Raw genomic sequence first — 21,394 nt, forward strand, 5'->3', positions numbered from 1 at the left:
GTGTCTATAAAATTATTAAATCTTTTCATGCTGGTGGTTATCTTTTGTCTCGGATTATTCGATTCAACAGTATGTCTAATCACATTAAAGTCCTCCCCCCCCAAAGCATCACGACCTTGCCACAAACTTCTCACATCTGCCAGTTATTCCCACATCTTATTTCTTTCCCTACGAATTAGGCCCATAAACATTTGTCAACACCTAGTTAAAATTATCATTCAGATTCTGTAGTTTATTTGACACTGAGAACCTACCTATTAATTCCTCTACATTCCACCGTATTCTCATTTCCACATAGTGACTATTCCGCCTGAGGCACCACACGACGGAGCCATGGTCCATCCAATGTCTCTGCCTTTCCAAACACTCCTTACCCACCTTCTATTAATCTCTTGTGCCTTAGACTCTTGGAGCATCACAACATCTGGCTTTTCTCTCCTTAACACTTCCTTTATGAGTCCTCTCTTTGCTACCCTCCCCAGTCCTCTAACATTCCAACTTATAATCTTTATTTCATCATCACATCATTTATTCTTGCCTTAACTTTTATCTTCAGCCTCTCCTTCCACCTATCCCACCATCTTTCACCCTCTTGCCCCACCCTCTTTGTTTTTTTTCAGCTCCCTTACCTGCCTCATGCCTGGTTTTCCTCCTTCAGACAACTCTTCTTCTGAATCTTGTCTTGGCCTAATTACAAAATTTTCAGCCCCATCTTCTCAACCCATTTCTTTAGTGTTATTTCCTCATGAGATTCACCCTCCCCATGACCCTTAGCTTATTTTCCTCTACCTTCTACCACCCATGTTTTCCTCAAGGTTTAAAATGTCGATTTCAATGGAAATGTCACTTACCAAAATATATGACATATGTCGAAAATGTCGAGGGGAAATATTGTAAAAATTAGAGACATTATGGAAATATTATGAAATATGTGGAAATATGCAATGATATTTTGTAAAATGATAAAAGAAACATTAATACATATTTCTAGACTATTATCTTATTCCCAACCATTATATAAAGCTAAGAAACTAAGATCAATAACAAATTAGTAAATGACGATTTACTGATTTATTATGCATTTTTGATGTTTTTATAAGGTTATCTGATATTTTCTTTTCTTATTTTAATTCTGATTTATTATAAATTCTAATATATTTATTTCACACTAGTAAATAGAAATACATTTATTCTGATTTTTTAAATATTCAAGTTATAATACATTATGTTTTATTATAAATTTAATATACCGATTCTCCTTTTTGTAGTATTAAGATTATGATAAATTCTGATTTCTTATAAAACTTAATGAATTTATTATAATTTTTTATATTAAATGTAAATATGGTTTATTGTAAAATTTAATAAACATTTGTTGATTTTAATAAATATTTTAATACTTGAAAAATATTTTATGTTTTATATTATAAAGTAATTAACTTATTATTTTGTTTTTATATTTTGTTAATTATATTTTATAAATTTTTTATTTGAAATATTAAATAGAAATTATTAATAGAATAATTTATATTAATATACTATATTTTAATAGTATAATATACTAATATATTATATTATTAATGTACATTAGTCGATATCCCATGAACATGAAAAAATGTCTTTAGACCCATTTAATCGACATTTCCAAAATATTGTCTATAATTTTTATATTATCATCCATTTTCATGTTGGTGAGCCCCGACATCCACATATGTCGAGCGAGATTAGCAACATTTGAAACCATGATTTTCCTTACAACATCTTTCTCTGCCATCCTCTACAACATCAATTAATGTTACCTCCCGCATCACATCACTTGCTATGTCGATAGCACAATTACTATTAATAAAAACCGAATTCACACAATTACCTTGGATACCTAGTAAACCTGAGTTGGTTGTAGGATGGCTCAGAGGGGACACAAAGATGCGTCCCCGGTTCCCGACTCAGTAGGTGTTGCTGGGTGGTCAAATTCTTTCTAAATCATATGGCCTTGGCCTGGGTCTGGCACCTTGACCTTGCTTGGCGCGTCGGTGTTTATCTCCTGACTCGCCTCACTCATTCCTATTGATCTTCCCTGACGCTATCTATGGCACTAGGTTGGTTCCTTCTCCTTTGACGGCAGGTTTTCTACAGTGTCCGATGTCCTTACGTCTATCATCGGTTTCAGACTAGACTGAAACTGAGAGGCTTGATCTTCTAGATTAAGGTTGAAGAGGGCCTCCATGTTGCCCAGTTCATGAAAATGGTCGCTTCCAACTATGGAGTTTTCATCCGAACAAGAAATCTCAGATTCTTCCTCCGAGTCACATCAATTTGACTCGCTTTCTACCTGTGTCTCATTTCTCCGTCTAGAAAATCTTGGATTAGGGCGCTCTGCCACCCTCTTTGGCCGCGGATTCCATCTCAGGCCGCACCAGTTCTGTATACTATTCGACTTCAGAGGTGTTGAAGACGATGATAGACCCTTGAGATTGTCTATCAAAGGTCCAGTGGGTTGCCTCACGTGATGACTTAAGAAGTCATGTGTCGCCTTACTATCCTTTCGGTGGGCCGAGTTAGATGTCTTAGACCCGGCTCAAACCACAGGATAATCTAAGGTCTGGCCTTCCTTTGTCTTACTCCCTTGTGGGCCCACCCCACTCTCTACACCGGTCCCTTTCATTAATATCTCCTTAAACAAGATATCTCCCGCCTTCCTATCCCCATTTTTTGCACAATTCTTTTTCTGGAGTCCGAACCTTCTAGAGTTTTGGCTCTTTATCTTCCTTAGAAGTACACGTCTTCACCTGTTTTTAACGCAAGGGTCTTGTGGCTTCTCTGTCACCATCATGTGTCACCCAGACTGCCACGTCACCATCTTCTTCAACCTTTGATCTCCCATTCCAAGTGCTGCTTCCAATTCCAACGCAACCCATACCTTGCTCCACATGCCCTCAGCTAGCAGTTCGAATGATCGTGGGACGGCATTTGGCTGGGTCATATGACGTGGCTCATTCCAAAGGAATTCCGGCTTAGATCTCACTGCTCCAAACGTCGCCACGGAAGCCTTATACGAAGTTTAGCAAGGCGCCCATGTCCCGTCGACCACTCCGCCCGAAGATCTGCAGGCCAGGGCAAGTAACGCCGTTGCAACCCATCATTTTCACGCAAGATGGATGCTCTGGCAGAAGTCACTCCTGCTATTCTCAGCCCAACAGCCTTCAGGTCCGTTTTCTTGTAGGAGATGAGAACTCCACCCAACGCAGTTGCGATTGTCTCCAGCAGGCATTTATTTACGCCATAGATTGAACGGTAGGCCTACCAATTTCAATCGAAAGTCTCCATTGTTGAAGGTCTTCGAGTTATAGGAGGAACACCATTTCTCCAACTTTATAATGCCCTCCTCGTTGTGAACTGTAGTGAAGTCTACCTCTTTCAATCCCACATCCAATATCGCCTTGTTCTCTTCAAATGGCATAAGAATGACCGTTTGTTTCAGCCCCAACTTCTTGGATACTTCTTCCAGCACGTGTTTCTAGTCTTCACTTTCTCCTTCTATCATTATCTTAGGAACTGGGGTGGATAGGGATAGCACTGTGTTATCATTTTCCTCTGTGTCATTTTCTAATCCCAACTTCTCCAGTCTTTTCCTTCTCTCCTTCATTTCCTCCTTCGGCCCCACCTTTTTCTCCATCGTTTTGTCTTCTTCTTGCTTCTGCTTCTCCACCTGCCTTCGAAGCTCTGACCTTCGGATCCTGGTTACAAGTCAATGCAGCTCATTAGCTAACCCGATCCATCCTCCCAGATTTCTGCTTCTGGTATAACAATCATCTATTTTCTCCCCTTTTCAAATCTCTCTTCCAGAGCCACAAACCAACCTCTCAAGTTCCTTCTTCTACTGGCCAGGTATTCTTTGCTAGGTGATTTGAAGTTGTCTCTCCACTCCGAGCACCAGCTTACATTCACTGCTCCATCAAGGAAGCTTTGGAACCAGAATATCGCCTCCCCTACTAGGAATACTGTCCCTTTTCTACCTTCCCTAATCTTCAACGTGATTACCTTTTGATGAAACATCTCCTCCAACAGCAGTTCTTTGGATTCCACCTTTATCCTCATTTTCCTTACCGGTGAGAACTCTCCTTCTCCGGCACGAACCATCTTCTGTTGTCCTAGGATGACTGGACATTTTATTTCATGATCTATCCTAGTGATTTTATCACTATTGACAAACAACATTCACAAGTATGTGTAACTTTTCTTGAGCTTCCCTTGTTTATGTAACCAATATTTGCCAGGGGCTTGTACTTGCACTCTGTCTCCTTTTTATAGAAAAAAAAATTATTGAATATACAAATAAGATAATCTCTACTCTCCAAAATAAAGATTGGTAAGCAGAAACCAGAAACAGCCAATGGCTGACCAATCCTCCTAAACTTTTGCAACTACTTCTAGCATTCAGTTGCAAAATGATATATCTTCCTGCACCTAACATACTCCATTCTGGGGCATTTTTGTGTACCCCCAATCTTGTCAAACTGTCAGCCAAAATGTTAGCTGGCCTAGGGATCCATCCAAACAAGAAATTCAGATTGGATACCTGGTATTTGACCTCTCTGATTAGAAATCCAAAGATCCAAGGACCTTCTTTACCTGCACTAGATAAGGTCCCTGACAAGGGAATTAGACTCTTATTCCATTCGGTTCAGAGATTGGCTAATAGTTTGGTGGATGAATTGGCTAAACAAGGGGGAAATAGGGGTTAATTTTACTGGGATTTAATTGTAACATATTTTTATGGATGTGGAGGAAATGGTTAGGTAGAGGAAATGGCCGGCCTACTGATGGTAACGGTTGGCATTATTTACAGAATATACTCTTTTGTTCTAGTAGTATTACTAGACGGTTAACAATAAAAGAAGACTATTTGCCTTCTGCAGACTTTTGCACATGGATCTTGCTCAGTGGTCATAGTGTGATACTTTTAGACAATTGTTATTACTTTTACTGGGCATTGCAGTTGGATCATATTTATTTGTAGTTTAGGGCATTTAGTAGCATTGTAGCATAAGTATGAAAAATTCTTTTACAGTTGGATGTTCTAGGGTGATATAGACTGAAAGATGAAATGCCTGACTTAAAGCAAGCCAAAATTTATAGATATAGAAATCAAAGCTATCATTTTACCCAAGACACAATTTCCTATCTTCAAAGTGATTTTGTGTGTGTGTGTGTGTCTGTGTGTGTTTAGTGCAAACCAAATTGTATTGATCACGTTTTGACTAAATGCTGTCTCATAATATTTCTGGTATAAGAAGGAAAATTATTCACTAGCTATGTGAATTCTGAAATTGTCTGCTCAAGCCATGCAAATCTCCTCCTGCCCTTAAAGATGAAATTTCTATCAAAGAAAACTTACTTGGCTGTTGACATGAAGTTTATTTTAATAATTGGTTATATCTGATTAGGTTTAACATTTTGCAGTGAGTATATGACCTTTGTCATAGAAGCTCTTGAGCTAGAAGATACAATAAAGAATTACGAGCGTCGCAATGAAACTGGATGGTTTGTGCCCTAATCATGTGCTTATGTCTTCTTTCCATAGTCTCTATATGCCTCTTGTCTGGCCAAATTTTTTCTTGGTATACTAGTGCATTAAAATTTTCACTACCTTTATTAACAAACTGGGAGTTCTACGCATGACAATAATCTTGCTGAGACACAACTGTGTCATTTATATGATTTTTTATTAGCATCACCTCCTGATAGACAAATGGAAAATCATGCCAGATGAACTTGCAATACATTGTTTTCTCCTCTGAACTTTGTTCGCCTGTGGCCATTTGCGGGAAGGTATTTACCCAAGTTTTTGTTTGATGTTGCATATGTCTTTGATCCACTTCCACGGGATGCAGGAACTCTACTGCATGTATGTCTAATGCTAGTAGTTTACTTTGTATCTTTTTATAACTTCTTTTCTATTAATCAATTCAATTTAGTTTATTGTTGCAATTAAAATTTTAGGGAAAATCTAAGCTATTGGAAAAAATATGGTACTGGAAGAGCTTTGACCAATCAAAGCACCCCTTGTGAATTTTGATGAACACTACCTGATTGGTCACCTCTTTTACGAAAATTGCTTGATTGGCTCTAAGTTTTTCTGGTATCATGTCTTTCCAGTATAATAGTGAACCCCAAAATGTTTTCATCGATTGAATTTTCCTAGTCAGCTAAGATTGGCTTTATTCATTGTTTTGTTTTGTTATTTCCAAATCTTATTTAATTTTTTTTTTCTGTCGCTTTATTTTTGAAACCATCTTCTGAATCTGTTTTGTTTGAAATGTTGTTATTCTTTAAAAGATGTTGATATTATTTCTAATCATTCAACAACTTACCAAGTTTGCTAGTCCTCCCACAATCCAACCCTAGAAATAGTAGTAGAGAAGTTTGAAAGATCTGTTTTGATATAAAAACTGTGAAAGAAAGAAGAAAAGAAAGAGAAGAGAAGGTTTATGCAGAGAAAATAAGAGGAGAGAGATTGAAGAGAATGGGAGAAGCCAAAATTAGGTCTGTCTGCCCCTTTCATTAGCTTATATAGTCACAAATAAAAATAAAGTACAAAGACAAGTATGCCCTTGGTAAGTCAGCTACTTGTAAGAACTGAATAAACATTCCTAACTTAAAACATAAACTAATGGGCCTTGGGCCCAATAACTCCCTAACTATGTTATGTAAATAAAAACAAGTGATATCAACCCAAAACTCAACACCCCCCCTCAAGTTGGGAATAGATGTCACACATTCCCAACTTGCATAGATCATGCTCTAGCTTGTTTCTTGCAACTAGACTTGTTCATGGCCCGGGCCGGCCCCCAGACGGGCTTGAACACATATTTGAGCCCGCAGGATTGAACTCGGGCCTAAAAGCTCGAGCCCAACTATGTTGTGGGCCGGGCTCGAGATTTATTAAAAAATCCTAGCCCGAGCCCGACCACTGGTGCAACCAGTAAACTCCGACCACTGGTGCAACCTCACACTCTCAGGCAAACACAGAACCGGTGGACACTCACTGGTGCAACCAGTAAACTCCGGCAGACCAGCATGAGTCCTCTCTCTCTCTCTCTTAGACACGAACTCAGCACCGGCGAACACAGACCGACGGTGAGTCCTTTCTTCTGTTAGGCTGGGCTTTGGGCTTTTTATTAGGGTCGGGCTTGGCCCATGTTGTAGGCCCGTTGGTCGGGTTGGGCTCGGGCCTAACAAATCCTATTTATGAAGAGTAAAAGCCCGGCCCATGAACAGGACACATTTTGTAAGAACATTAGCAAGTTGCAAGTCAGATGCAACATATGGTAAGCAAACTTCTCTGGATGTCACCCTTTCCCTTATAAAGTGTCTATCCACTTCTATATGCTTCGTCCTATCATGCTGAACTGGGTTGTAGGCAATGTTAAATGTTGCTTGATTCTCATAGTATAGCATCATAGGTTCTTCGGCCTCAACTTCAATCTCCCTTAACAAGGAGCGGACCCAAAGGAGCTTTGAAACACCATGTGCCATGGCTTTGTATTCAGCCTTTGCACTTGGCCTTGCCACAATTGTTTTTTTTCTTACTCTTTCCATGAAACTAGATTACCTCCAACAAGAGTGTAAACTCCTGATGTAGATCTCCTATCATCTAGATACCCTGCCTAATCAACACCCCAATGCTGAACTCGTGCGGTAGGCATGTATTGACTCACTACACTCACTACATAAGAGATGTTTGGTCATGTCATACATAAGTATAGCAACCGGCCCACTAATCTTTGATACCTTCCAACATCCTTCACTAGTTCACCTTCCGAAGCATTTATCCTATGGTTTTGATCATTAGGTGTATCAACTGCCCTTGCCCCAAGTTTTCTTGTCTCTTGTAATAGATCCAGAACATACCTCCTCTGTGAGATGAAGATCCCATGCTTAGACCTTGCCACCTCAATGCCCAGAAAGTACCTTTAGCTCCTCAAGATCCTTAATCTAAACTCTTTGTGCAAGTTCTTCTTTAAGGTATCAATCTCACTCAGATCATTTCCTGTGATTACAATGTTATCCACATACATTATCAAAACTAACACTGGTGACCCCTTCCTCTTCACAAAAAGAGTATGATCAGATTGAGTTTGAGTATAGCCAAATACAACCAATGCACTTCTAAACCTATCAAACCAAGCTTCCGGTGATTGCTTCTTCAATCTACATACCTTTCCTTTATCCACATCATTGCAAAAGCTAGTTGGAAGGTCCTCTTGCAAGTCCCCATTAAGAAAAGCATTCTTCACATCAAGTTGGAAAAGTGGCCAACAGTATGTACCTGCTAGTGATAGAAGAATCCATATTGAACTCATCTTTGCCACTGGTGCAAAAGTCTCCAAGTAATCTATGCCATAAGTCCGAGTGTACCCTTTTGCAACTAGCCTCTCCCTGTACCTTTCTATACTCCTATAAGCTTTGTATTTCATTGTATAAACCCATTTGCATCCATTTGCCTTCTTGCAATCAGGTATATCCACAATCTCCCATGTCTAATTTTTAATCAATACTTTCATTTCCTCCTACATAGTTGTCTTCTACTCAGGTTTGGAGAGAGCCTTACTAAAACTCTTGGGTATAGACATAGAGTCGAGGGAGGAAAGGATGGCTCGATATGAAGGGGATAATCCGCCATAGGAAAGATAGTGTGAGATGCAATGAGCACTACACTTCCTCTTCCATTTCCGGATTGCAATAGGGAGATCTAGGTCATCTGCAATGGTGTTAGGAACAATGATAGTAGTATCAATAGGAACTAAACCATCAGAGGAAACAAAAGGCATACCTGGGTCTGTGTCAATTGAACATGGAATCTCCGATGAGCCAATAGGGAGTGACGTGGGTTCCTCTGCTGTGGAATCAACCTTCTTGTGTTGTCGTAGGCATTGTCATGTAAAACACTGAGAGGCAGGATGCAATAGAGGTGGCAAAGTGGGTGAAGTAGATGGGTTAGACATTGGAGTGGACAAAGGAGCTGGAACAAGAAGTGGTAACTCTATCTCTGCAAGAGCAAAGGTTATATGAGGAGAAAATGGTGGAAATGTTGGTCATATGTTCTAAGGCTCCTAAGTTTATAATCGAGGGAGGTCCCCCCTTACCTGTAGTGGATACATAATTTACAGTGGCATGTGAACTACCTATATGTGCAAATGAAGTAGAATGGCTACCTCCTGATCCACCTGCACCTTGTTGTCCACTTGATAATGAGTTGGAATTGGTTGTATCCCTCTGATTCAGAAACTGTCCATATCTTTCCAATTCTACCCTCACTACAGCTGCTGCAACAGAATCTAGAGAAGCTGTAGTAGGTGGTCTTGATAGATCACCAGTCACTGCCATATTCACATTTCCCTTCTTGTTTTTGAGTTGGCTCAGTATAAGGTGTGGGTAAAGCTTCTAGCAGGTATCTCTGGTATGTTTAGGTTTCTTACAGTAGTCACATATCAGGTCCTTCTTGTCTTCCTTCCTCGGTTCATTTCCACCCTTGTCCTAACTTGGCTTGGGCTTTACTATGCTAACCATAGTTGACTGCTCTTAGGTTCCTCATCATCACATTACTCCTACTTTCCTCTCCAGACACAGAGTTATATGCCTGAGAGAGAGTTACACTATTTCGAGAAAGAATATGATGTCGTGCAATGTCATACTCAGGGTCAAGCCCTGCTAGAAACTCAAAAACCTTATTCTTCTCTACCAGTTTCTAATAAGTTGTTGCATCTTTGCTACTTTCCCAAACCACAGTCTCAATATGATCTATCTCTTGCCATAAGGTTTTGAGGGCTAAAAAATAAATAGAAGCATACTTATCTCCCTGTTTAGTAGCAATCACCTGGTTTCTCAACCGGTACACTCTAGCAACATTCTCATTCTGTGAATAAGTTTCTACTACTTCATCCCAAATCTCCTTAGTTGTGTTAGCCCATAAAAAATGCTTACTTATATGGGGTAACATGGAATTGCACAACCAAGTCATCACCATGTAGTTTTCCTATACCCACTGGGAGTAGTTAGTTTCAGGTTTATTTTCTTCACTAGTGACATGCCCCAATTTCCCATGAGCTCCAATGGCTATCTTTGCAGATTGTGACCATTCTAAGTAGTTTGTACCATCCAACTTGACTGTAGTGATGGTCCTAACCCCAAAGAAATCTCTAGCACCTCCTCCCCCGGTCCCATTTCACCTGCAAATTTGTTTTCAACTCCAAAACCCTCCATAACTCCTAGAACAGACTAGGAAATCAATTTAAGATGAAAAGAAAGGTATTTATCTCCTTTAGAAACCTCAAACACCTTCCTAGTACCCTAGAAGCCCCTTCCTCCAAAGATTCCCTTTTCCGTAGGAGCAAAAGAAGATAGAAGAGGCTGCCACTCCCTCCAGAGGCCTCTAAAAGGGCTAGGACTTTAACGCCCCCTTCAGAAAACCTCAAGGAACCCTAGAAAATCTAAGCGCCACTTCTTAGGTCAAAATTGAAGAGTCCTACTAAATTAGGACTCTTCTCCTTTTCTCCAATTCTTCCTGATTTTGGTGCTAAACCCTATACCAACTACAAAAGATTGCAAATCCACCAAAAAATCCAAAAAACCGGCCTTACCTGAAGTCCTCAATCAGCCCTTTACCTCATCATGCAGTGGTCCAATCTAGGGCTGCATGATGGAGGAGCTCAAAAAGTCTCTAAACTTGCTCTAATATCAAGTAGAGAAGTTTGGAAGATCTGTTTTGATATAAAAACTGTGAAAGAAAGGTGAAAAGAAAGAGGAGAGAAGCTTTATGCTGAGAAAGAAAGAGGAGAGAGATTAAAGAGAATGGGAGAAGCCAAAATTAGGTCTGGCCGCCCCTTTCATTAGCTTATATACTCACAAATAAAAACAGAGTACAAAGACAAGTATGCCCTTAGTAAGTTGACTACTTGTAAGAACTGAATAAACACTCTTAACTTAAAACATAAACTAATGGGCCTTGGGCTCAATAACACCCTAACTATGCTATGTAAATAAAAATAAGTGTTATCAGACCAAAACTCAACAATAGTAAAAAAAGCCTGATTATCGTAACAGTCTGACCTTGGATCAACCCGACTGAATTTGGGCATGTACTCTTCTTTCTTTTACTCATCTAATAAAACTCTCTTGGTCTGATTGATAATTAAAAAGAACTGGCTGAGTTTGTTTCTACAAATTGTATCCATCTAACAAAACAAATAAAATAAATGTATGATGAGGGCAATTTGGTAAGATAAGGGATTGAGGATGATTTGTACAGGCAGAACAAAAAGGCCTAAGGTAAGAATATTAACATAGTCTTTCCTATGGAAAGGAATGGGGGAAGAGTTGTATACACCCCAAAAAGTGTATTGGAGATTACAATTTTTAGATTGATGAAGATGGCATTACTTGAGAAGTGGCATTAGAGGTTAGCTGGTGGAGACAGTTGATTGCAAGGTTGAGGTTGAGAATGAAGAAATTCTCATATTACATAATTCACTCTATTGAACAAGACCTATTATTTTGGGTGAAGGACCATTTGGGGTATTATATGGTCCCATTAATTATATCTCTGCTTTTTGCAAAGAAGACCTGTTGATTCTGATTTGAAGACAAAATTACATAATTCACTGTCACATGACTCTTATTAGTGTTTAGTGTTGTTATTGGGCTTTAGTTATTAGGCCCAATAGTGTTTTAAGTTTTTTGTTAAGAGAACCACTAAACAGGGGCACCTCTGTCCCTTCTTGTTTTTTTCTTAAGTTGCAATCTTAATAAAAGATTTAGGGCCGGCTAAGACCTCTCCTTCTGGCTGCCCATTCTTCTCATTCTCTTGTCTTCTTCTCCAAACCACTCTCAAACCCTTGCAGGTCTGAAAACACAGGAAAAAAAAGTGATAGTGGCATGGTAGTTTCGAAGTGAGGAGAATAAAGTTGTCCGGGTTCCAAATTGTTGAAGAAATCTGCAAGAATGGGAGGTGGCTGAATGTGGGCCTGTCTAACTTCAAGGATAGCATGTAATACTGGAGTCTAATGATAAGAGAGTGGTGAAGGACGATAAAATTTCCACACAAAGTGGTATATGGATCTCTTCCACCATCCAGAATTGCTTTTCTAGTATGGATAACAGTCAACAATGTGGGGCAAATGCCCCACTTGAGTCAGCCTCATAAGAAGAGGGATGTTGATCGCTGATTCTGGTTGTGTGCTATGCAATGGTGAGAAATTAACAGCAGATCATCTTTCATACACTGCCTGGTTGCAAAAATAATCGAAAACATGCAAAAAAAGTATTGATAGCTTGGTGGTGTGGTGGGGCTTGCTAAAAGAGGCAAAGCAGCATGGAGTTCCATTCCAGAAGCCATCCTATGGTCAACTTGGAGGGAAAGTAATAGGAGACAGAATTATTAAAAGGCAGTGTCAGAAGAATTTACTCTTGGGTGGTGATGGACAAAAAGTTCAGAGATGTTCCTTTCCATTCATTTCCATCATTTAATGTTCTTTTCTAGTTTTCAAATATGGTCTCTTTGATGATGTTGATGGTTACAGTTTATGGCTTCTTCTAGGCCCAGCCAGTGTTAGTTGTATCTTCTTTGATTATTTAATAATTTAAATTGCCTTAGCATTTTCAGAAAAAAAAAAGAACATTACCATAGTTTTCTTGTTAATGCGAAGGGATGTATTCTTTTTAAATTGTATATTGTACTCTGGCATTGTCGTGTGCTCCCAATTTGGCTGGCTTTACCAAGCCTACCCTCATCTCCAGTTCAATTTCCTGTGGGTTTTAAGGATTGTTTTCTTTTCTTTTGGATCATTGACAATTAAAGAATTTATTGAGGAACATAAAAGAGAGAGTATTGATCACAGGCATTAATATTTTATTGACTTTAAGTTTTTAAAATCTTTTCAGGAAATATGTTTCAAGTTTCAGACCTGGTCGAACTGGAAAACTAGGATCTTTTTTTGATACAACAGGTAATTTTTTATCTGTCAATATATTCGACTTGTTTGGACATTCTTATGATGCATGCTAGATATCTGGTGCTGACCTGTTGAGATGTTAAATGTTAATAAATATTGTTCTATTCTAGTTGAAGGTATGTTTAGATGTTAAATGTTAATAAATATTTCTTAGGCAAACTGTCAATTCAAAATATCCCCATGTTCATGGTCTTATTTTATGTTTCTGATTGTTCCTCAATGAACGAAAATGGAAGGGATGGTAAAGTTATCATTATTTTCAAACGTAGGGGTCAAACAGGCATTTCAGACCCTGAATAATTGGAGTAGATTAGCAGATAACTTTTTTCAGTGTTTCTTAAACTTAATCCTGTTCCCTGATATAACTGGTGTATTTTGCAGAGTTGGTCTGGCGATGTATACTTAGGAAACAACTTGGGAAGCTCTTGGCCATTATGCTTGGTTGCATGTCTGCTGCAATTCTTTTAGCAGAGGCTACTATACTGCCAAGTGGAGTCGATTTATCTCTTTTCTCCATTCTCATAAATTCTGTCAGAAAGCAAGAGGTTCTTGTACAGGTAAATTTTTTAATTGTTTGAATTCTACTTTAGGTTTATATTATCTCTTCCAAGTTTTAGTGCCCTTAGTAGGAGGGACCTTTTTTTATAGTTTTTTGGAGTACTTACTTTTTATATCTGCTACTGATTGAATTGAATTCTCTTAGAAGGATTTCTGGGTTACAGAATTCTTGGTTGTTTTGCACTACTGTAGGAACTCTATAAATATAGCAACCTTTTCCTTTCAAGTCATTCTTTTACTCTTGATGGTTGGTCTGAGCTTCTCATCATACATCTTTTTGTTTCTGAACTTTTCTGCTTTAGATTAATTATTTCATTTTTTTTTCTTTGCAGATAACTGCTTTCATTCCTCTGATGTATATGTGCATTTGCACGTATTATTCCTTGTTCAAAATTGGAATGCTGATGTTTTACTCATTAACACCAAGACAAACAAGCTCAGTCAGTTTGCTTATGATTTGCTCGTAAGTTACTCAATAGATGCATGAATACAATATGATGTTCATCTTGTGAGTTTTCTATTGAAATTGGAGTTGATTAGTAAATTTCTTTTGAGCATTTCTACTAGGATGGTTGCAAGATATGCACCTCCAATTTCTTACAACTTTCTCAATCTCATTAGCCTTGGTGGAAAGGCCAAAACTATCTTTGAAAAGGTCAGTCTCCTCTTACATCACATATGTTTATTGTCCTCACCTTACTCTGTCATAAGCTGAAGATAAAATTAAATAAGTGAATGACATATTAAAGCATGGGAAATTTTTGCATAAGGTAGAAGCGCCATATATTCTTGTGCCTTAACTTTCTACTGTTGAGATTTTCTCATCATATCTTTCAACCATCTCACATAACTTTTTCCTCGTTACTTTCAAGAGCTCATCTAGTTCTTTTGAGCACATGAGGTTGGTCTTTGCATTTTTGTATTTTCAACAAATTTGGGGTTCCTTCAATTTTTCTAGGGGGGCACTTCTTGATGCAATGGTAAAATATCAAGATGACAAACACGAAAATGCAGATTCAAATCTTTAGAGCAGCCATTTCATGCTAAAAAGCCAGACATTAGGTCTGTATCTGAAGACCCCAGATAACTGTGATTAGCACTGTGTAATGACCTTTCTTATTTTTATTTATTTTGCTGCCTCAGGTGAAGCCAAGTCTTATGTGATTTGCAGAAGCGTCTGTCAATTTTCTTTGTAGTTGTTCTTGTTTTTCTTTTTTTTTTTTTTTTTGTTCTTTGTTGTATTCATTGGAGGTGGGGAGGAAGAATGCTCTATATGGGCCTGACTGAGAATTCACATGGTGTGATGTCATCATCATCCAAGTCTTATCCCAATTATATGGGGTCGTCTACATGAATCCTGTTTCGCGATTCTGTTCTGTTTAATGCCATATCCATTGTTAAGTTTTTAGTGACTTCAACCAATGTCCTTTTTGGTCTTCCCCTACACCTTCTAGGCCCTTCAACTTGCAACCCCTTCTACCACAATTGGTGCATTGATCTTTGCAGTATTAATGTTTTTTTCTGTTTGGTTCCTTTATCACAAAGCTGCTCCAAAATTGGTTTGGTTCCAAGTTGTAGAATATATGTTGAATCACCACTTGGTGGGGCTACTAGGACTTGGGTCTTTTCCTTGAGTGGGACACCAAGTACATGTATATTTATTGATTAACCAATTTTCAGACGCTGGAGTAGATCCTAAAGAGATCCTACTTCCTCATGAATTTCTCTTGAATCAGGACCATTTGGCTGAACTTTATGCCAGTTTTCCAAAGGAGCAACACCTTTTTTTACTCTGAATTGGTAAAAATATGCAGAATTTCTTACATTTTTTGTGGAGGATTAGATCCAGTAACAGGGGTTTATGGCTGGCCGATATTACGCACATCACTTAGCTATTGCAATTCTTTTTGCGATAGCTGGTCACGTGTATATGACAAACTTGGGCATTGGTCAAAACATTGTCTGGTGTGATCTAGTCCAAAATTTTTCCACCTGATGAGTGACTCTAGATTGGCCATTTTTTTGTCGGTGTAAGCCAATCAATGCTAGACTGTCACGAGGCTATTCAACAAGGCCCCGTGCGACACTCGATGGGGTCAAGAAAGCCTACGAATGTAAGCAATAACACACAAAAGGCAACAAGAAGGCACACAAATTAGTCAAAAGGCTACTTGTATTGCATTGATTGATGGTAAGCACAAGCACATAGTTCAGTGTCGAGGGGATCTCGTGCTTAACCTTTACACGCTATTGTGAAAAATCATACTACAAAATTACAATAATGCCATTGGCAATCCCCCCCATACAAAATACATGCAATGTCCCACCCAAGACACACACTTGACACTCGGATGGCATGCTGTGGGTGTGGTGATGGCACTTGAAGGCGCAGCAAAATGGTTACTTGTGACATTCTCCCCCACTCAATTCCGTCTTCGTCCTCGAAGACCAGCTTCTGCTTGTGGCTCGAACTTCTTGTTGGTGAAGGAAGGTTCTTCAACTGCTCCACGAACAGGGTTTCTTTCAAGGCTCGGATAGGAGGTTGGGTGGATGGCTTGTGGATGTCCTTGATGGTGGGAAAACCTATGGCTAGTCCCTAAGTTTGGTCCCTACCTGGCTGCTTCAAGGTAGGATTTTGGACGTTCCCCAGTGGTGGTTGGAAAATTGGTGGCCAAGGCTGGGTCAAAATGATGGTTTGGATTTATCGGGTATTGGTTCCCTTGCATTTTTTCCCAAGGATGGCTGCTCACCGTGCTACTACGTGGTTTGGGCGGGGTGGGATTGTGATTTCTATATTGCTTGGGTGACACTCACTCTCCCCGATGATTGAGGTAGTGGGTACGATTATAATTGAGGTTGGCCTTGGGTCTTCTCTTGGGCCCATCAGTTGCAGGCATACGCGGCTTTTGCTGCAAAGGTGGCTTCCGCTGCTGTTGCTAGTGCTATAGCGGTGTTGGCACTGACGCTAGCGCTGACTTCTTCTTGGAGTCGTTGCGATCACTTCTGGTTGCAATAGTGGTGGTGGTTGTAGATCTCTTTGCCATCCCTTGAGGTTGAGGTTGGTGTTGGAGTTGCAAGGCTGTGACTTGCTTCTTCTTGGCACTGGCCGAGGCAATCATGTTGACCATGCAAGGTGACTGCTCGTCCAAGATCATCAAAGTGTCATGGTGAGGCGTCGGTGCCGCTTTTGCCTGTATCATGAAGTCCATTCCAAGGACAACATCGAAGTCATCCATGTGAACAACAGAGAGGTCAATCTCTCCATCCCAGGTGCCGAGTTGTAGTCTTACTTGGCAAGCCATGCCTTCAGTAGGTTTGGCACCTGTGTTAACTGCTTTGAGCCAGCCGGGCTCTTTGGAGATGGCCAAATTAAGTTTCTTGGCCTCCGCAATGGATATGAAGTTGTGAGTGGCCCCCGTGTCAACTAAGGCTCTAGTTGGCCTCCCACCAAGGGTTACATCAACATACCTCAGTCCTCTCTTAACTGAGGCGGGATGTTTGGAAGTAGCCCCTTTCTTCATCATAGCATTGAAAAGTTGTAGGGTGCCCACTCTTGGCGCCTATGTACTCCACTCCCCATCACTATGCTCGTCATCACTCAACTTGGCAATGAGGGCATTTAGCTTCTCCCGCTTTGGGCAATGTCTTGTCAAGTGTTCCTCCCCACAAATGTAGCATGTAGGTGGACGGGTTGGTCTACCTTGGTACTTGTTGTTGTAGGAGTTGCGACTTCCTTGTGGGTGCTTTCCCTTTTGGTACTGTGCTGGCTGGTTGTGATAGGGCTGCTTCTCTCTCGGGGGACTTGGTTGTCTGTCTCCCCCACTCAAGTGTGCGGCACATGGGCTGGCTTGTTTGGTCCCTTTGTCATTCGACAATCTCAGTTCACTAAGTTGTTCGGCCACGGCCATGGCAGAGGCAAGGTCTTGAACATTGCATCGCTGGAGCTCGAGCTCGGCTCAAGGCTTTAGGCCATCCATGAAGTTGAACAGTAGGTCTTTATCTGACATGATGATGACTTCTAATGTGAGAGCAGAGAATTCCCTCACATACTCGTGGAGCGAGTCACCGTGCTTGAGGGACTTCATCCTTCGGTGGGCAAGGAACTCCACATTCTCTGGATAAAATTGTTTCTTCAGCTCTCGCTTAAAATCGGCCCATGATTGTATGGTGCACGTACCGTGTTCTATGTCAACACACTTTCTGCGCCACCACAATGTAGCTGTATCAGTTAAATACATTGTAGTTGTACGTACCTAAGTCCTTTTATCAACCACATTGGCTGCAGCAAGGTATTGTTCCATTTGCCACAAGAAGTTGTCAAGCTCTTGTGCATCGCGAGTGCCCAAATAGGGAGTTGGCTCCCAAATCTTGATGTAGGAAGGAGTGTGCAAGGCTGAGGTGCTGGTCGGGTTGGCAATTGCTCTCTTCATGATGGCACACTCCCCCTTGATTTCCTCAAGTTGAGCTTGGACATCAACGGAGGTGTTTAGGGCAGACTTCAAAGCTGCCCATTCAGTCTTCATCTCGTTCAGTTCGGTCTGAGTGGCCATTGATGTGGAGATGGTTCTTCTCCATGGTGCCCACTCTCTCTTCATCTCGTCGAGTTGGGCTTGAAAGCTGTCAAGCTTGTCTTGGATATGCGAGTTGGATGAGCTTCCTTCTTGTTGGTGCGCGGTGCTGCAAATTTCCTTCAGCGTGCCATTGAGTATTTCACGGACCTCATCCACGACTCCGCTTAGGTGGCCTTCCACTTCCACCAATGTACTCTCCATGGCTTCCATGTTTTGGTGTAGCTTGTCTACCGAATCTCGCATCTCACCTACAGTGGCCTTGCATTGTAGCATGCGCAAGTCAATGGCTGCATGCTTGTTGGTGGATTTCTCATGTTTGCTAGGCTTTGGTGCCTTGTCCTTGCTGATGTCGTCGGCGGGCACATCATCGGGCTCAAGGGATGTGGAGAGTCCATGCTCGATCTCCTCCACGATGTCCTTGTTGTGCTTCATGCTGTCACTCGCGTCACGGGTCGAATGGCTAGAAAGGAGCTCCTGCTCTGATACCAACTGTCACGGGGCTATTCAACAAGGCTCCGTGTGGCACTCGATGGGGTCAAGAAAGCCTACGGGTGCAAGCAACAACACACAAAAGGCAACAACAAGAAGGCACACAAATTAGTCAAAAGGCTACTTGTATTGCATTGATTGATGGTAAGCACAAGCACATAGTTCAGTGTCGAGGGGATCTCGTGCTTAACCTTTACACGCTATTGACTCAATCGACTACCTACCTCCCCTCAAAGAGTACGTTAAGCTTTTGGGGGAGTGACAATAAGAAACATCAAAAAGGTGAAAAATCATACTACAGAATTACAATAATGCCATTGGCAATCTCCCCCATACAAAATACATGCAATGTCCCACCCAAGACACACACTTGGACACTCGGATGGCATGCTGTGGATGTGGTGATGGCACTTGAAGGCGCGGCAAAATGGTCACTTGTGACAAGACTTCACCTTAAACTTAAGGTCTTCAACAAAAAAAATCAGGAAAGGGTGTCTTTGTTGTGCATACATGTGCTACATGGGTGATACTGGGAAGAAAATTTTACATATGAAGCCCTTCTCAGATTCTGACCCAGCTGCCAATCATAATAAACCTGTCTTTCAAATTGTTTCCAGGTCTCTCCTTGGGATAATGAAATTATTTGTCCAAAACTAGATCTTTTCCTTTAATATCCATCAGAATTTGTTCAACATAGCGTCCTTTTCCATTACTTAATGTTGGTCCCAGCTATCTGGGGTTTTGGAGTTGGAAGAGGTGGACTGCATTTTAAAAAAGGTCCTTACCCATCATCTGCTCTCTATGAATCTTAAAATTGATTCTTCAACATCTTTTTCAAAAAAAAAAAGGGTTCTTGAAGGGTGATAAGTTTCTGGTTTGATCTGCAGAGAATGGGGAACATTGATGATGCAGTCCCTTTCTTTGGGCAAGGATTTAATAAAATCTATCCACTTATTATGGTTCTATATACCCTACTAGTTGCAAGCAATTTCTTTGGCCGGGTAATTGATTTTTTCGGAAGCTGGAAGAGGTTCAGGTTCCAAAATGAGGCTGATAATCTGGATGGACTTGATGCTTCAGGAATAATCATCCTGCAAAAAGGTAAATAGGTCCTGATCTCATTTTCCCTATTTGCATGCAGTATGTAGTTCGACATTCTTTTGCACTCCCATTAGGTGAGGTCATGACAGTATGGACCTATGCCACAAGGCTTCTATACAAAACCTTTTTTTTACTCTTCTCTGTGAATGATTTCAATTTTCCTATTTAGGCTTGAATTATTGAAAAAGAAAAAAAAAATTTCCTACAGAGCGATCTTGGCTTGAACAAGGGCGTAAGGTTGGTGAGCATGTCATCCCATTGGCAAGGAATTTCAGCAATGTAGATGTTGAGTCTGGAAGCAATAGCACAGTATGTAGAACTGCTTTATTGTCGGTGGAACCCTGTGGTGATACTATCATTTTGTTTTTGCTATTTATATTGTTATGCATCATGGAAATGCCTGTCATGATGCACTATCAGATCTATTTACCAATAAACACAAATTTGTGACACTGATTTTGTCATCAAATTCCTCTCTTTTTGTTTTGGTCATCAAATTCTTCCCTTTTTGTTGTCAGTAACCTTCATTTTGTCATTTTCTTATTCTTTTACCATTTTCCAACCTAACAAGTGGGGCAATATTCTACTGCTAATCTTGAGATGGCCTTCAGGACAAGGCTGCTATTGAAATGAAGCCAACATCCAGTTTGGCCAAGGACAGTGGAAAGGGAAGCCAATCAAAACCCTTGAAAGAAGAGACCTGGAAATATGACACGAGCACTGAAGCAACTGGAAACAAGTCTACCAACATAAAAGAACAGAATAAAGAAACATCCAGTAAAAAAGAAATGGAGAACATTGCTCCCAATACAGTCTCTTTGCTTGATACAAGCAAATCTCAGAACCACCAGAATTCTGGTAATGAAGCAGGGGTGCCTTCTTCTAGGCTCTCCTCAACATGGGAATCAGTGAAGACAGGATTTCAAAGTATAAAGGATAATATAGGTGCCAAGAGATTTATGCCTCTTCGCCAAGTTCGGGAAAAAGACCTTGTTTCCCTTGTTTCGTCATCCGAGTCCCTTGATGAAATATTCCGGAGATTAAAACAACCAGCAGTGGATCAAGGGGATTACAGTGATGAGGATGACATTGACATGGATGTTATAAGTTCAGGACCCACCGGATAATTACTGTAATTCTTAATGAGTGTTGTAGAAGTTGAGTAGGTGATTGTAATTTTTAATTCCATGAAACCCACGGAAATGTATGGGTTTCAGATAAGGATTGGAGGCTCGATGCTCAGTGCACACCAAATTTTTCCTGCAGCAATGGAGGGGGTTCTGCTATACCAAATCACACACAGTTAACAAGTAGCTGCACAAACCAGGCAAATACAACAATGAATATGAAGCCTACTGGGAACCAAAAGTTCAGGAGAATTTTGTAATGTTTCAATCTACTGGATACAGCATTCGTGTAGCTTAATATTGGTATTGATCGAGTGTAATATTTTGCTCTAGAAGCAGGTTTTGTGTGGTGTGTTTCTGTAAGCATATCATGGGTTTGTATTTGGCTCTTGATACAGCAATAACTGTCGGGTCAGGATTCGTATAGAGGTACCCAACCCCAAATAATTGGGATTAAGGCTGAGCGGAGTAGATTCTTCAGTTTTTCCCCTCCCTGATCGCGTGCAAAAGAGTTTGCATGAGCCATGATATGCAT

General features: G+C 40.4%; 1 protein-coding gene across 5 annotated transcripts in view; it reads left to right on the forward strand.

Moving 5' to 3' along the window:
• Positions 1–21,319, forward strand: part of LOC104604354 (uncharacterized) — a 64,878-nt gene extending 43,559 nt beyond the window's left edge. For 4 of the 5 annotated variants that reach the window (XM_010268659.3, XM_088888054.1, XM_019198933.2 and 1 more), the window contains exons 7-14: positions 5,464–5,544; positions 12,943–13,007; positions 13,395–13,570; positions 13,904–14,034; positions 14,139–14,226; positions 19,519–19,732; positions 19,941–20,041; positions 20,344–21,319. In XM_010268659.3, the coding sequence (XP_010266961.1) occupies positions 5,464–5,544; positions 12,943–13,007; positions 13,395–13,570; positions 13,904–14,034; positions 14,139–14,226; positions 19,519–19,732; positions 19,941–20,041; positions 20,344–20,859 (1,372 nt within the window). In that variant the 3' untranslated portion in view covers positions 20,860–21,319. The remainder of the gene's footprint in view (positions 1–5,463; positions 5,545–12,942; positions 13,008–13,394; positions 13,571–13,903; positions 14,035–14,138; positions 14,227–19,518; positions 19,733–19,940; positions 20,042–20,343) is intronic. The other variant, XM_010268666.3, reaches the window with a different exon arrangement.
• Positions 21,320–21,394: the final 75 nt, after the last annotated feature.

The sequence above is a fragment of the Nelumbo nucifera genome, chromosome 5 (assembly GCF_055504915.1).
Source record: "Nelumbo nucifera cultivar China Antique chromosome 5, China Antique-T2T, whole genome shotgun sequence".
Classification (NCBI taxonomy): Eukaryota; Viridiplantae; Streptophyta; class Magnoliopsida; order Proteales; family Nelumbonaceae; genus Nelumbo; species Nelumbo nucifera.